At 43.5% G+C, this 15,766-nt stretch overlaps 1 protein-coding gene across 1 annotated transcript in view; it reads left to right on the top strand.

The window, feature by feature from the left end:
- The window catches only part of HECW1 (HECT, C2 and WW domain containing E3 ubiquitin protein ligase 1), a 283,590-nt gene that overhangs the window by 224,221 nt on the left and 43,603 nt on the right, over positions 1-15,766 (top strand). Inside the window, exons 17-21 of the mRNA XM_065398899.1 lie at positions 747-830; positions 2,012-2,121; positions 4,550-4,670; positions 6,262-6,375; positions 9,253-9,405. Of these exons, the coding sequence (XP_065254971.1) occupies positions 747-830; positions 2,012-2,121; positions 4,550-4,670; positions 6,262-6,375; positions 9,253-9,405 (582 nt within the window). The remainder of the gene's footprint in view (positions 1-746; positions 831-2,011; positions 2,122-4,549; positions 4,671-6,261; positions 6,376-9,252; positions 9,406-15,766) is intronic.

The raw sequence follows: 15,766 nt of genomic DNA, 5'->3' as shown, positions 1-15,766 counted from the left end.
TCTGAACCTTTTCCAATTCCAATATATCTTTTTTGAGATGGGGCGACCATATTTGCACGTAGTATTCAAGATGTGGGCGTACCATAGATTTATATAGAGGCAATATGATCTTACACACAGCAGTTTTACATTGATTGACTTCCATAGAATTATTCTTTATTTATAACAGTGTCAGTAAGATCAGAGCCAGGCTCATTTGGTTTCTAGATAGGACTTCAGTCCCCAGGGCTGTCAATCAAGCAATTTTAATGAACAGTAAATTCATATGTAGCAATTATTTTAATTTTAAAATAAATAATTGTCCTACAAGTTTTATTATAGAAATCAGAAAGGCATGAATGAGGCCAACCTGGGACTGAAACGTGTAAAGTATAGGACGTACATACAACTCTGTTAAGAAAATGTTGTATATTAGGTATAGCCTCCACAGAGGCGAACTTTCATCTGTCAATGATGTCAACTGCAGTGTTACACATAAGCTCTAGGGATAAGGAAATCATCTTGCTCTCTAAAATGTGACTCCTGCTTTGGGGACAGACTGCTGGTATGATTTAAAGAATGTTGTTTTATAGGTTTGGTTGTTCAGATTTGAAAAATGTTTTCAGGCAATAGGGATTTCTATTTGCTATCTTTGTGAGAAGAGCAAAAAGGAACTGAAGAAGCAGCGAGGAAAAAATAATCCATCCCTATCTTATGGTTTGACAATGATGAGATTTCTTTCCCCCCTTTTGTCATTAATTTTCCAGGGAGAAGATCCATTACATTCGGACAGAGGGTACACATGGGCTTGAAAAGTTGTCCTGTGATGCAGATTTAGTAATTCTACTGAGGTAATCAATTTGAACAAAAACAGAACTTTGTCACTCATGGTACACAAGAAGCTGGTTAGCTGTCTCCACCCTATGTTTTTTTGACATATTTTAGGTGATTGACAGAATTTATTAAATCTAGGCTGATCTCTGCTAGGGCCCTATCATGATTACACAGGGATTCATTTGTCCTGATAGCCAGTTGGTTTTCATAATAATTCAACCACAATATATGTGTCAAATCATACTTTCCAGAAACTAGTCCCCACTGGCACAATGAACTTTACCCTCCGATTGCACTGAACGGTAAGGTTTTGGCTTTAAGGATCAGATTAGAAATGACATTTTAAATTTTCCTGTGGCATTTTGAAATGCAGAAATGTGGTTCACACCTCTCTGAAAAACAGTCAGATGCAGATTATAGGAATGTCAATTATGCCACTGGCAGTGCTATCCAGGAGGCTATTTCACATTAAGGAAGAGCTGAGCTGAGCTACAGTGGAGTGAACAACCATTACTATGTATTGGAGGCAACGCCTTAGTAATGTAGGCAGGGTCTTAGCATCTTTTGGAGCGCTAATGAAATTAGCGCTTTAGTGCCTAGGATAATTTAATTTATGTGGCTCAACACAATGAAGGATTACATTTCTCTGTTGGCCTGTGTTTACACTAAAACACATGCCACCCAACTTGATTTTGATTGGAGTTACACAGCCCAATCTATCTAATGCAAGAAGTATACGACTTGCTCCCACTACCTATACCTTGATGCAGATGGTCAGAGCGCCATGCAGTGGCTATTGCAAAATATATGACCAAGACAAATCATAGTCAAAAGGGAAACAATTTGTGTATCAATATGTATCCCCTGTTCTTGCTTTTGACCACTGGATGTTGCTACTTTTACCATTGCCTCAAACCTTGGCTCATCCATCCGATCTGGCACTGTCTTGGCATGAAAATGCCTAATGGAACTCACTTTGTTATGCTAAAATGAAGTCTTTGCTTCTTGAGACCATGCCTGGTTGGGAAGATCACTGTTTTATGCATCTGTAGGTACTGATTATTATGTTGTAAGTCATGATCAAATGAAGGGCTGCCCAAACAGATCCTTATAACAGAATTCTGCTGTACCGAATTCTTGTGCTTCTTCCTGTGTAATGAGCGTAAACAGGGCCTGTCTCTATCATTTTTCCTTGCAGCCTCTTTGAAGAGGATATTATGTCCTACATACCCTTGCAGGCTGCCTTCCACCCTGGCTACAGCTTCTCTCCTCGCTGTTCGCCCTGCTCCTCACCTCAGAACTCTCCAGGTAAATGGAGGGAAAACAACACAAGCTCTTGTGTTTGTTGTGCTTCTCCATCTGATAATCACAGAGGGGTGGGTCTCAGCTGGTGTAATTTGTTGCATCTCATTGACCTCAAAGGAGCTGTGACAGTTTATACCAGTTGAGAATTGGCCCCAGACAATTTTTCTGCTGGAGTGTTTGGTTAATACACAGAATGCTGTCACTTTCATTTGTCTCATGGGACACTGATGCTAGCAGCATGGTGGGAATCAGAGATTGTCCAAGGAGAAGAAAATATGGTCCCAGCTTCCAAATGGTTAGGGGAGATTAGACTGAGAAGGGGATTCTGTGTTCTGAGTCTAATCTATTGACATGTAAGTACATTCTTGAATATGGATATTAGATGGGAAAAGCAAAGTCCAAATCACATACGTATGACAAAGCTTTCAGAACTCCAGTAAACAACTGTAGGCCAAACTTAATATCCAACCGGACAGTGTTTCCAAGATTGCTCCTTCTCCCAAGATTCATAGATTTTAAGGCCAGGAAGGACCATTAGATCATCTAGTCTGACCTCCTGCATGTCACAGGCTAGATAATTTCACCCAGTTACCCTGTATTGAGGCCCATAACTTATGTTTGACTAAAGCATGTTTTCCAGAAAGGTATCCATTTGTAGAAGACTGTTTCCAAGTTCTGTGTATCTCTGAAATATTGTCTATGCCAAGGAAATTGAGCAGCAGGTGGCTCCCTTTAGCTAAAACACCCAACCCTAACTCAGAAGGAGACTGAATTTGCCTGCACCTCCACCATGCAACTGGTTTGATGGTCATTTTGAGTGACATCCCAGGAATATGATCTTAAATCAGTGTAGGCTATTTTCAAAGCCACCTGAGCTATTTGGACATCCAGTTCCTATTAAAGTTAATGGGAATTGGGTGCCAAATGCCCTGATGACTTTGCAAATACCAGTCTTAATATTTTTGGGAAAAAACACTGACGTCTTGTCTACACAGGGGAGATCTTTGAAAAATTTGCTGTTGTTACCTCTGGATTCACTGATTTCAAGCAGGGATAAACTTCAGTGCAAATTGTGGGTTTTAATGTCCTCAGCAGGGATTTGCACCTGTACCGACTACTGGTGTAATAGGGGCAGATCTCCAGTTTGCATGAGATTTAAACTTTTGACCAATATCCTCACTCATTGATGTGTTGAGAGACATGCAGTGGCTTTTAACCTTTTTTGTGGAAAGCTGGTAATATGCTATGATATGCCAGGGGAGGGATAGCTCGGTGGTTTGAGCATTGGCCTGCTAAATCCAGGGTTGTGAGTTCAATTCCTGAGGGGGCCATTTAGGGAACTGGGGTAAAAATCTGTCTGGGGATTGGTCCTGCTTTGAGCAGGGGGTTGGACTAGATGACCTCCTGAGGTCCCTTCCAACCCTGATATTCTATGATTGATTTGAGTGAATGTATTATTTGTTCATCTATACTACTGGTTGCAGCAACCCAAAATAACCAGTGTGGTGTAAAAAATATTCTGACAGAACAAGAGAAGCTTCACCAGGGATTCTCCTTGAATGGTATTTAAATGTGCCTTTCTGTTTTATCATGAGTCAAATAGTAATGTCCTTCTGTTGCTACAAATGAGTCTTCACAGATACTTTGTGCTTCAACTAAATGTAAAATTGTTTCCTTCTTCTGGAGGCTTTTCTGCCAAATTTCTCATAAAAGGACTTGTTTTCATTGTCTCCTCTAAAGAGACAGGGAAATGAGATTTCATGGATCCCATTCTCTAATACTGATTGCTATGATGCTCATTTACACAACAGAACTAATCGGCTGCTTTCAGAATTCAGACTTCAAAACAAAACAGGTCCCAAATTGCTGAAAATCTACTGTTAATGTGAAAATGTAAGACTTCTTGCTGACAGAAATCCTCTCTTGTTCCACAAAGGTTTCTGTGTTTATAGCTGAATGTCTTTAATATACAGAAGGTGTTTAACCCAGAAAAACCCAATTCCCAGCCAGGCCTGGGCCCCCTAGAAGTGCTGCTTTGGATTCAAAGGTTTAATCCTGCCAGATAATGAGATCTCCTGGAAGATGGTGAGGAGAGAGATTTTCAAGAGTATATAGACACCTAACTCCCATTGACTTTCCATTTAAGTCAATGAGAATTGAAGGCTCAGGAAGCATAAAGGGACCACAACCATCATCTTGGTAAGATGATGCAGCTGTCCAGAAGTGTTGGGAACCACAGAATTATAGTAACTGATGGCTGCATTAATGACAAATGGAACATGAAAATAATGAGCACTCAGAAATTCTACATGTACCAATAAAAGTTCATATAATATTTTCTAGCAAGTTGTAACTGAAAACACCAGGTGTATGAATAAGACCCTCTTTAAAAGATTTTTAAACTCTATGACTTTGCTCTTTTCCCTTCTAGGATTACAGCGAGCTAGCGCAAGAGCGCCCTCTCCATATAGGAGAGACTTTGAAGCCAAGTTACGCAATTTCTATCGAAAACTTGAAGCCAAAGGATATGGGCAAGGTCCAGGTAAAATTAAGTGAGTATTATGTCAAATGATTAAAATAATTTAACACGATGCATCTTAGTCTTGTCACTGTAGTAATGAATCAGGAGATTGATCGGATATATGTGAAGATACATCATTATCGTGGGTCAGGAATGAAACATTAGATGATGTATTTTATCCAGGAAAAGTGTGTGTACACACACACACACGTAAACAAGAAAATTGGCCAACAAGAGGGTTATATCTGGGGTGCTTTATTTCTCATGGATCCATTTGTTCCTACACTCCTCCGCTACCTATTTTAAGGAGATGTTGGTATTTCTAGCTATACCAGTAATGGTAGAGAAATAACATGTTAGACAAATGTGAATGATATTGGGCCAATACACTATTACAATTCTGAAGTAACTCCAAATCCTTTGGATTTACTCTGAGTTGACATGTCAGTGTAACTCAGGATGAAAATTTGGCCCTGATTGTTGTAGACATTGTGGGCTTGAGTACCTACAGCTCCCATTGATTTGAACTGGCAGTGCAGGTGCTCAGTCAGCACTGCTGAAAATCAGGTCCTATCAATTGCTTTCTATTCCCCATTGCACCTAAATATTAGTTAGACTAGCTCTTCATTCATTTTGTTAATATATTTTTGGGATCTGACCCTGCAATTCTCTGTCACTCAGTTGTGGAGTTCACATTCCAAACAGCCTGGTAGCTGGCTTGCCTCTCTGCACCATTTTCCATGGATAGTTATAGTAATTGGCTAAAGCACTGTATGCTTCTAAGGTATTTCCTGGGCATCTGGTTGAATTCATGCATCAGGCTGGCTTCATACCAAACCTCATGTGTTGTGGAAAAAATATCTGAAAACCAGTCAATTTATTCTAGGCAAATGTCATCATCAAACTATTCTTGCACTGTCTGAGGAGCTCTAGCCATTGGTTATCCCCTTCATAGTCCTGCCAAGGCAGACATGAAGAACATTCCAAAAGGACTAAGTATCATTACATTTCAACTATATATGAAAAATAAGAACTTCTTGTATAGAGGATATTTTTACAATGGACCAAGCTCATAAGTAATCTTTGAAAACTGGGCTATTAATTAAAGATGTTTTGGAGAGTAAATGGGGCCATTTAGTGTATATAGGTAAGGACTGATTCTGCCCTTGCTTACACCAGTGTATCTTGTGGAGTAATGCCATGGAAGTCCACTGGTGTAAATCCAGTGTGAGATCAAAATTGACACCAGGAAGGTAGAAAGGCCAGAGGCCCATCTGCAAAACTAATTTCTGTAGGAGATGCGATGGAGAGCCTTTGGGGTACAGCAAGATTTTGAACCTAACTATTACTTAGAGGAGAAATCTACCTTTCAGTCATAGAGTAAATCTTAACTAAACAAATAAACAAGAACCAATAAAAGGCCAAAAACAGCCTTTGCACAAGCAGGCATAACTCCATAGACTTCAATAGAATTGCATCCTCTTATTCCAGGGCTTCGTCTGGCCCTTTAATAGCGTCTGTTTACCTTTATGTATATTTGATAATAGCATCTCTCACTCCCCTTCTCAAGAGTTTCAGGCAGTGTTGGTTAACAAGATCTTTATTACTATGTTCTTTTGCAGGTTAATTATACGGCGTGATCACTTGCTGGAAGGCACCTTCAATCAGGTGATGGCTTATTCACGCAAGGAGCTTCAGCGGAACAAACTCTATATCACGTTTGTAGGAGAGGAAGGGTAGGGAACTATTAAATATTGTGAATTGTGAGAGAGTCATTGCATTGCGAAGCAAGTATGGCATTGGGAAAAGGCTGAATCTCTCTTGTTGTGCATTAGTTTTTACTTGTTACCTCTGGGGAGGTGGACTGGTCTATATAAAATTAAAAACAACCCAAACCTTTGTACTACTTAGTACTTCTCCATGCTGAGCACTTCTGTAGTTCCTGAGTTCTTCTAAAACATTAACTGATTAAGACTCACCGTCCAGGTGCCATGGGTATTATCCCCATTGGACAGTGGGGGAAGTGAGGCACTAGCCCAAGTAAATATCAGGTTGTTAATCCTCCTCTTTAATGAGCAATTTTCACTGCCTCTTTAAAATGAACCTTTGTTGTGGTTGAAACAATGTTTTCCTCACTCACCCTATCTGAAATGAGAAGCATAAATACTATTAGAAGAGCCATTGTTACTGTCAGCCGGAAGCAGAAAGTACTGGAAATCTCTTGAGGCATCCTTTTTTGTGAGACTTCCTGGCTGATCTTGCAAACCCAAGAAGTTCTGGTAGTTCAGATGAGATTACAGTAAACAGCTGAGTTTTTGTTTTCTTATCCAAACAAACCTTGCAAACGCCTCAGATCAACAGTTATGCTCTACATGAGGTTTCATCTGCAAACTTGAATTAAAGAAAGACATTTTGAATCTCTCCAGTGTTTCAAATACTGAAGGGTTGGAATCCTGTTTTAATTGTGTTGTGCGTACAATCTCTTAATAGAAACACAGAAAAGATTTAGGGACAAAAAGGGAGATACAGTTTCAGCTCCAAAGATGTTGGGGCAGCTGGCAAAATGCACAGGATTGAACTTGCTAACAGATCAAGTGAAGAGTTCTGTAGAGTTTAGTTCATCTGGAGATAAAATGAAAACAGAGTAAATCACCAGTCAGAAAGGGGGTTACTTTTAGTGCTGTTGATATTATGGACTTTATTAACCCCTTAATTTGTGAACATCTATGGAGTCGGTGTCATCTAAAAGTTAGAGAAGTTCTGTTATAGCAAGTTCTGTCCCTGACTCTGCGGCCACCTTACAGTATGACCAAGGGTAAATCATTAACCTTTCCTTTGTCTCAGTTTACTCATCTGGAGAATGGTTCTAATATGCTAACAATGGCCCATTTAATGAACTTTCCTAGGTATTTCCCCCTAATTCCCAATAACTTCTACCGTGTTTGGCATAGTATCCTGCAAATCATAAAAATCGAATTCATTTAAATCTGAGGCCAAAGATCCTGCTGGAGGCACCCTAATGTGGAAAGCGAGGAGGTGAACAGATTTAATGGTGCAAAGTGCCCTCAACGACCCATGTTCCTGGCAATGTGAGGTACATAGGGGGAGCCAGCACAACACATAAATTGGGCAGCGCTGGCTGTGAAGGGAATGTGTTGAATTAATATATCTCCCAGAAGCCTTCAGTGCAGGGTTCCTGTGAGGGATTTTAGAGAAGCAGGCAGGTTTAATTTATACCACCTTGCACCAGCCATAGTGAATCTAGCCCCATATCTTTATATTAATTGAGCCAGATTTTTATCCACTGATTTCAGTGGAGTTACACCAGAAAAATAATTTGGTCCAATCTCCTTCACTTTCATGGCTTTAATCTGACTGCATACTTAAGAGTCAGAGCTGCTAGGAGTTAAAGGGCCATATCAAAATGTAGCACTGAAAGTGGGCAAGACTGCCTTGTGCCTCCTTCCAACGTGAATGAGTCAGACATACAGCCACTTGCAATTATGCTACTATAACTTCAGCCTTATTATAGAGTAGGCTGATCCAGCTGCAGAATTTTCCACCTCCTTTGAATTTATTAAATGTAAAAAGTAATGCCTGTCTCAGAAACCATTTTGGCATTAAATGATTTATGGCTGCAAGTGGTTCTTTCTTATTACTGTGTGGAGGTTTATATTAGACTAACCATAAAAGCTGCCTAACATTATTGCAGGACAGTCTGTTTTTAATAAATCCATCTTGTTTGGGATTAATGCATTCATGAAGCATTTTTTAAATAGTTGAGATAATTGAAAAAGGTCTGATTTAAAAGGAGAGTTGGAAAGAAAGAAAGAAAGAAAGAAAGAAAGAAAGAAAGAAAGAAAGAAAGAAAGAAAGAAAGAAAGAAAGAGTGGCCCTTTAAAGAGAGAAGTCATAAACCCAGACAGCAAGGCTTAGTTTAAATGTAAATGCCTCTCCCCAAGATACCAAATAAACTTGAAACCACCAGAAAACTAAAAAAGCACATGTTTACCAAGTGAAAATCACCATACCAGTTTACAGGAGAGAGTTGTGTTAGGACCCAGTCATGTTCATCCTTGACTTGAGGGACCACAACCACGCATTGTAAGAAAGTACCCAAGGTTTGATATCTTGGGACTGGAATGTGCTTCAGATTGCCTACTCATGTAGGAAGTAAGAACCCTCTTTTACTCCTCTGTGTGAGCTACCCAGACCATGAATCTAGGTGTTCAGAATTAAGCAGATAGCGCCCTGCAGAGCAAGGAAATGTGAGAAGTCTTGTCTCACTTGCTGCCCAGCTGAGAGAATGGATGTTGTGCAGTAGCAAATTATTACCGCATGGAACAAAGGGGATATAGGAGAAAGCTATATTCAGGGATGTCTGTGTCATGATACCTTCCAGGAATGCTACTCGGGGAATAATGCAGCTTATGCATCATGACTTGCTGAGGTCTCTTCCTAAAATTAAAACGTAGTCCTTGGAGAGGAGAATTAGCATCAGCAAACATGTTAGAAATTATTGTCTGCAAGTAAGACATTAGCCAGTGCAGATGCAAAGCATGAAATGCACACAGCTAGGAATGAGACTCATTTTATCTGAATTTCCTTTCCAGCTTGGACTACAGTGGTCCCTCCCGAGAGTTCTTCTTCCTTCTGTCTCAGGAGCTCTTCAATCCTTACTATGGCCTGTTTGAGTATTCAGCCAATGACACTTACACTGTACAGATCAGCCCCATGTCTGCGTTTGTGGAAAACCACCTTGAATGGTAAGGTCTGCCGTATAAATGTTAAGCAGAATGAAACAGTCCAGTTGGATCCACATGATGAAGGGCACATGTGTTACAAATGCTGTCAGTTTACATCAGGTTGCATCTAAATCCCATTCCTACCATTGTCGGGGGGAGTGAGATTCTTTAGAAATGGGGCAGGAGAAGAAAGCAAGAAAGAGGGAATGTCTGTGTGTAGATAAAATAATAGGGTCTGAAAGAGGAGGAGTTAACAGGCCTTTTACTGAAATGCACTTATCACTTATCACTGCATGCTCTGACGCTAAGGCATTGTTTGTGCCCATGTGTGAGTACACAAGATTTAATAGAGTAAGAAGATTCAAGGAGCTTTCTTTTATCCTGCTCTTGCACTCCTGTGCAGAGGCCGGGTACAATTGCTGTTCTCCAAGTCACTTGAATGCAAGAACTCAGCAAGCCCAGAGAGGGCTGGGAGTGGCATGACTGTGGCTCTGCCCCCCCAATGCCAACTAGCCACCTGGCTTTGTGTCCGGACATTGAAGCCCCATATTGCTCCCCATCAAAGAGTAATATTTGTGCTTTCTTCTGCACTCCAGGCAGCACTGTGCCTGCCTGTGGCACGCCTCCAGGTGCTCCTGCTGGGATGGAATATCCCACACTGCCCACTACTGTAGGCTGTGCCTGAACAGCACACTTTAGCCCTAATTAATGCTGTAGCCTCTGAAATAGCTCAGTTTTTGTGTGATGGGACCAGTAAAAATGGGCTTTCCTCACCTACAGTGTATATGTTGAGAATCAGTTTGCTGCTTCACATTTGTTTTTATTGTGTGTCTACGGAAAGGATTCTGATCTTCTCAGTTTACTGTCTGCCTCTGCATCTCTCTGTCTTTTGGGAGTTGTTTTCCTTTTGATAATTTCAGATGTGGTGCACTGAACTGTGGGCAGCCGATTCCGAGCTTTATTTGTTCCCTATGAACAGAAGCACTTGTTGGGATTTCATCATGTTAGCAAAACATTGACATATCAATTATTCCTATTGATGTTTTTCTTTATTGAGGGAATCTCAGTAACTCACATCGGAAGGGGGTTTTTTTTAGTAGAGTATAATACATACCTCGTTCAAGTTGTGAGTTCCATATGTCCTTCTGTTCTTGTAAACACTTCCTCCATCCCATTAGCTTAGGGCAGGCAGTAGGAAGTCTCATACCAGTAAATTGTTCCATTTGGGATCTGGTATGTAGTTGCAGTGGATGGGTAATATATATATATGCCTGGGATGCAGCAGCGGTGTCTGAAATAAATGTTTGGTACATCACCACTCTCATGAAGTTGAGTACCATGGGATCGATGACTTGTGATCTGTAATACATATATCAGAATGCCTCCCCACCATCATTCTCAATGAGTGCTCAATTCAGATATTGCAATGCTTCCTATGGCTAGCCTAGTTTCTGATGGCAGAAACGCAAAGCCTTCCATCTGCTTTTTAAGCATGGCTGATGAGCTCCAGATTTCAGGGGCTGTAGCTATGAAATGTATGTATTTTGTTTTCTATGTACTGCACCTTTCCAATTTCTAAAAATTCTTCCTGTGAGAAGAGTTTAGCAGCCATTTTGTCCTCAAGTGTGATACAATACAGCCGGTTGGAGAGGAGACACACACTGTGCTCTCTCCTACTTTTCTTCTCTCTCGTTTTGTTGTCCTCTTAATATAAAATGGAGTTAATGTAGCCTGAAAGTACTTGGTTGCTCTTTGTGTATAGAAAATACATAATACAGAGACATACATGTTCAGCCATCATTGGCCAGAAGGATGAGTCAATCATGCAAAGGGAGGGCCTTGTGAGTAGCGAAAGGAGTTGTAAACCAAAATATAGGAGGTTTGCAAGAGCCAAGGGAAAAATAAACAATATGGTGGCTGTTCAGTAACAGCTCTTGAACCCTTGTGGATATAATTAGCTGAGGCCAAAATCTCATAATCAGCCTGATCAGTTTCATAGCTGGCTTTTAGTATCCAGATACATTTTCTCTTGCTATGTGTAAGGGGACTGTTGCCCCCTTACTAACATTCAGTGGGGGTGTTTTGATTGGCTTGCTCCCAGTACTAAAAGGGGAAGGGTCGATGGCAAATCAGGAGCCTGAGACTGACAGTCCCCAGGAACAATGGGGAGAGGCCAATGCTCCAGATCAGCCTGATTGACAGGGCGGGCAGGCTAATCAGAGGGTCAGGAGGCGAGGGAGGTCCCGTCCTCCGTGTGAGCTGGAATTGCCTGGGTCAGACTGAGTGGGGCCGAGCTAAGGAGAAAGCAGGGGCCCAAGCTGAGCTGGAGAGCAGAACCGTGCCAGATCCAGAGGGGCCAGAGGCGCAGCCACAGAGCCAGAGCACAGCCAGGACAGAGAGGGGCCTGAGCTAAGTTGCTGGGAGCAGAGCTGCAGCCCCAAAGCCAGAGCACAGCCAGGAGAGAGCAGGGGCCTGAGCTAAGTTGCTGGGAGCAGAGCTGCAGCCCCAAAGCAGAGTTACAGAAGCAGCCTGCAGAGCAGACCTGTCCTGGGGGCAGAGCTGTAGCAACCAGAGCCAGAGAGGCCAGAGAAGCAGCCCAGGGAGCTGGAGGCAGAGCAGCAGCAGCAGCCGTGCTGAGGCAGAGTGGAGCTGGAGCTGGGGCTGGAGCAGTCCGGAGCTGGGTGCGGTGAGCAGCTGGGGAGAGTGAGGGGGACCCTGGCAGTGGGCCCAGCGCAGGGAGATACCTCAGCCAAGAGGCCTTGCAGGCCAGACTTGGAGGGGGATCATAACCCTGACAGGGCGGGGGCGACGCTGGGAAGAAGGGTCCTGCCACCTAGAGCCTGAGAGCGTCTGGCCACCGCCAGAGCAAGTGTCCAACCCACAGCGTCCCTGCAGCACAGCCAGGGCCTGAGAAGGAGGCCCGGGACCTACAAGGAACAGACTGTGAACTGCCCTGACGTTCCAGAGACACTGCTTGTGATATTCCCTGCCTCAGAGCAGGGTGATGTGTTTCCTTTAACCTTTTCCATTTTTCCTTATTCTTTTTTAAAAGTAATTGTTAATTAAATAACTTGTATTTGCTTTAAATTGTATAAAATGATCAGTGGGTCAGGGAGGTGCCCAGTGCAAAGAGAGTACCCCGGAGTGGGGACACCCTAGCCCCTGTCCTAGGTGACCACAGCAGGGTTGGGGGTCAAGCCCCCCAGGAATCCTGGGCCCAGCCTTGTTGGGGTTTACGAGGACTCTGCCAGACAGGAGAGTGGAAGGGGAGTCCTCAAGGGCAGGGAGGCCTCTGGGTAAAGGAAGTGGGAGCGAGGACTCGGATCCTTTCGTTAGCCCACTTCACCAGGGTAGTGCAGAAGCCAGGAAAGTTCCCCACAATAGCGGGACCATTCCCCCGCTTACATAATTGGCGTCACGAACAGGATCCTATCCACAGGGTCCATCCCATTGGTTTTCTGGTTAAGTTCTAGTAGCACGGTCCGGGCCTGGTTGAGCACCCTACCATGGCTGGAATTGAAGAACTACGAACCCAGTTTGCTGAACTTCAGCGCAGATTATCAGACCAAGCGGAGGCATTACAGCAAGCTAGAACTGAACAGAGAGAAGCCTTATCGCTGGCCAAGGCAGTAATAGACCAACAGACAGCAGAAGCTAAGAAACCCCCTACTATTTATGTCCCACTGGAGCGGAAGGTCACGGAGTTTGGTGGCTTCCCGACTAGACCAGGAGACATTACAGTAGAGGAGTGGGTCAAGTCTGTGAAGGCGGCTCTGCGTGTGCTAAGAGTACCTGAAGAAGATCATGTGGACTTCATAGAGGAGCACCTCAAGGGCCAGGCCAAGGCCACAGTAAAGTTCATGGCAGTGGCAGACAAGAAAGATGTGGAAAAGGTATTTGAACTCCTCCTAAAAGTGTATGGAGACAAGGTACCTATTGGAACCCGACTAAAGGAGTTTTTTGAGAAAAAGCAGGAGCCTGGTGAAACTGTCCGGGCATACGCATATGACCTCCAGGAGAGAATGAGCAAAGTGGAGCGGCGAGACCCTCAGCGAGTTCCAGACCCAGATACGGTTCTGAAAGAGCAGTTGGTGCTGGGGCTCCGTGATGACTCCCTCCGACGTGGAATGAAAAGGAGGTTTAAAGAAGAGCCCAGTAAGAAGTTCCATGAACTCATGCAGGCTGCCATTATGTGGTCAGAAGAAGAGGAAGTTCCTGTGGCAGAGGCGGCCAAGCCTAACCCCCATACACGAAGTGGGGGCCTAGTGAATGCAGCTGCTGGGGAAAAGGCCCTGCCTCAAACAGAGCTAACATTGGAAAGCTTAAGTGAAGCTGTCCAAAAACTGGCGGTCCAACAGGGGGAAATGCTGAAAGTGATGACCGAGTTGATGAAAGAAAAAAATCCCATTAGTATGCCAAAGTATCCAAGGGCACCTGGATCCCGAAGAGCCCCACTGAAGGACGAGCTGGGAAGATACATTTGTTACACTTGTGAAAGGCCAGGACATACTAGCCGAGAATGTCCACTGAGAAGGAGAACAGAGTCCCAGGCACTCGAAACCAATGGGGCACCAGGAGCAAGTGGTCCATCTACAGTAGAAGGCCAAGCAGTGGCAGAAGGATTCCTAGGCCTGTCCTTCGTAGAAAATCCCTCTGCATACAGTGTTGAGAGGAACGTGGGCAGTGCCAGCATATCTAGCGACTTCTGTAAGCGAGCATTTGGAGACTGTCTAACTGCTGAAGTATGTATAGCAGGGGTGAAGACCAGATGTTTGTTAGATACTGGCTCAGAAGTCACCACCATTACTGAGTCGCATTTTCAAAAATATCTGAAGGACAAGGACCTGACCATGCACAGCACACGGTTTGTACGTCTAACAGCTGTTAATGGACTGGCAATCCCAGTGGTGGGGTGCCTTGAAGCAGACATAGAGTATATGGGCCAGACACTGCCAGGAAAATGCATCTTCATCCTGAAAGACAAAGCCTCAAAAGGGAGCCATGTAGGAGAAAGAGTCCCAGGGATTCTAGGGATGAACATCATTAGTAAGCTGAAGGAGCTACTCTTACCAGGAAAAGGGACCAGGAGGATGAACTGTCATGAGCATTCTACGAAGAATGCTGTGCTGAGTAAAGTACTGGCTCGAGCGGAGAGGCAGAGTCTTTCTCTGGGCCCCACAAGGCATATGGGAAATGTTAAAGTGGGCAGAAAACGGAAGACCATTATTCCTCCTTGGAGAGGGAAGATCCTTGACGAACACAGCTGTGTACCAGGAAATGAGCTGCCGGTGACGAGGGAGAAGGGAGGACGAGTTACCTTTCTTCAAGAAAGATGTGATGGGAGACTGCCAGTTCCAGTTCAAGCAGCACGCCAAGGGCTGATTCCTGCACATGTGGCTAACATAAGGGCGTTGCCAGAGAAGCATCAAGAAGTCTTTTCTAAGGATGAGGTGACCAATTATGATGACCAGGTCAAAGGTCACCATGACAGGCTGAAGACAGCCTGGAAAGTTGCTCTCAGTACAACTAAAGACACAGCCCAAAGTAGGAAAAGGACTTATGATAGCAAGTCCAGTGGGGCTCTCATCAGATCTGGTGACTGTGTACCAGTTCGTAGCCATAAAGGCCGGAGATGTAATAAAATACAGGACAAATGGAAGCCAAATCCCCACACTGTGGTCACCCACAACAATCCCGAACTGCCAGTGTACGCTAACCAGCCTGAACGAGGAGGTCCTGAGAGAGTAGTACATAGGGACCAGTTGAAATATTGCACTCTTAGTCCAGACAGGGACCATAGGAGGCGTAGATCAGTACACCCCGAGGAGGCTGAAACCAATTGGGAAATGGTTCTAGTCCCACAAACCGAATACAGAGGGGGACAGAGTGGGGCAAACCCAAACCCTAACGAGAATGGCCAGATCCTTCAAACTGACCCAGTATTACCTGAGGATAGGGAAATAGAAAATATGGGTAACGAACCACCAGTCTTAAGAAGGTCGCAGAGGGCTAATAAGGGTGTACTTCCTGTTAGACTTAAAAATAATTATGTTATTGGTTCTATGTAGTGTTTTAATAAATATTGTTATGTATGGTATTAAGAAGTAGATGTGGAATGTTAAATATGTTAAATGTTCTTTTGATAATTGTTAATGGGTTGTTGATATAAAATAATGTGGGTATATGTTGTTACTATGGGGCCCGGATGTACCGGTGTGAATATTGTGGATGTGGCAGTATTTTAGCAAGGGGGAATGTAAGGGGACTGTTGCCCCCTTACTAACATTCAGTGGGGGTGTTTTGATTGGCTTGCTCCCAGTACTAAAAGGGGAAGGGTCGATGGCAAATCAGGAGCCTGAGACTGACAGTCCCCAGGAACAAT

The sequence above is a fragment of the Emys orbicularis genome, chromosome 2 (assembly GCF_028017835.1).
Source record: "Emys orbicularis isolate rEmyOrb1 chromosome 2, rEmyOrb1.hap1, whole genome shotgun sequence".
Taxonomy (NCBI): Eukaryota; Metazoa; Chordata; order Testudines; family Emydidae; genus Emys; species Emys orbicularis.
This window is presented reverse-complemented; position numbering and strand designations above follow the sequence as displayed.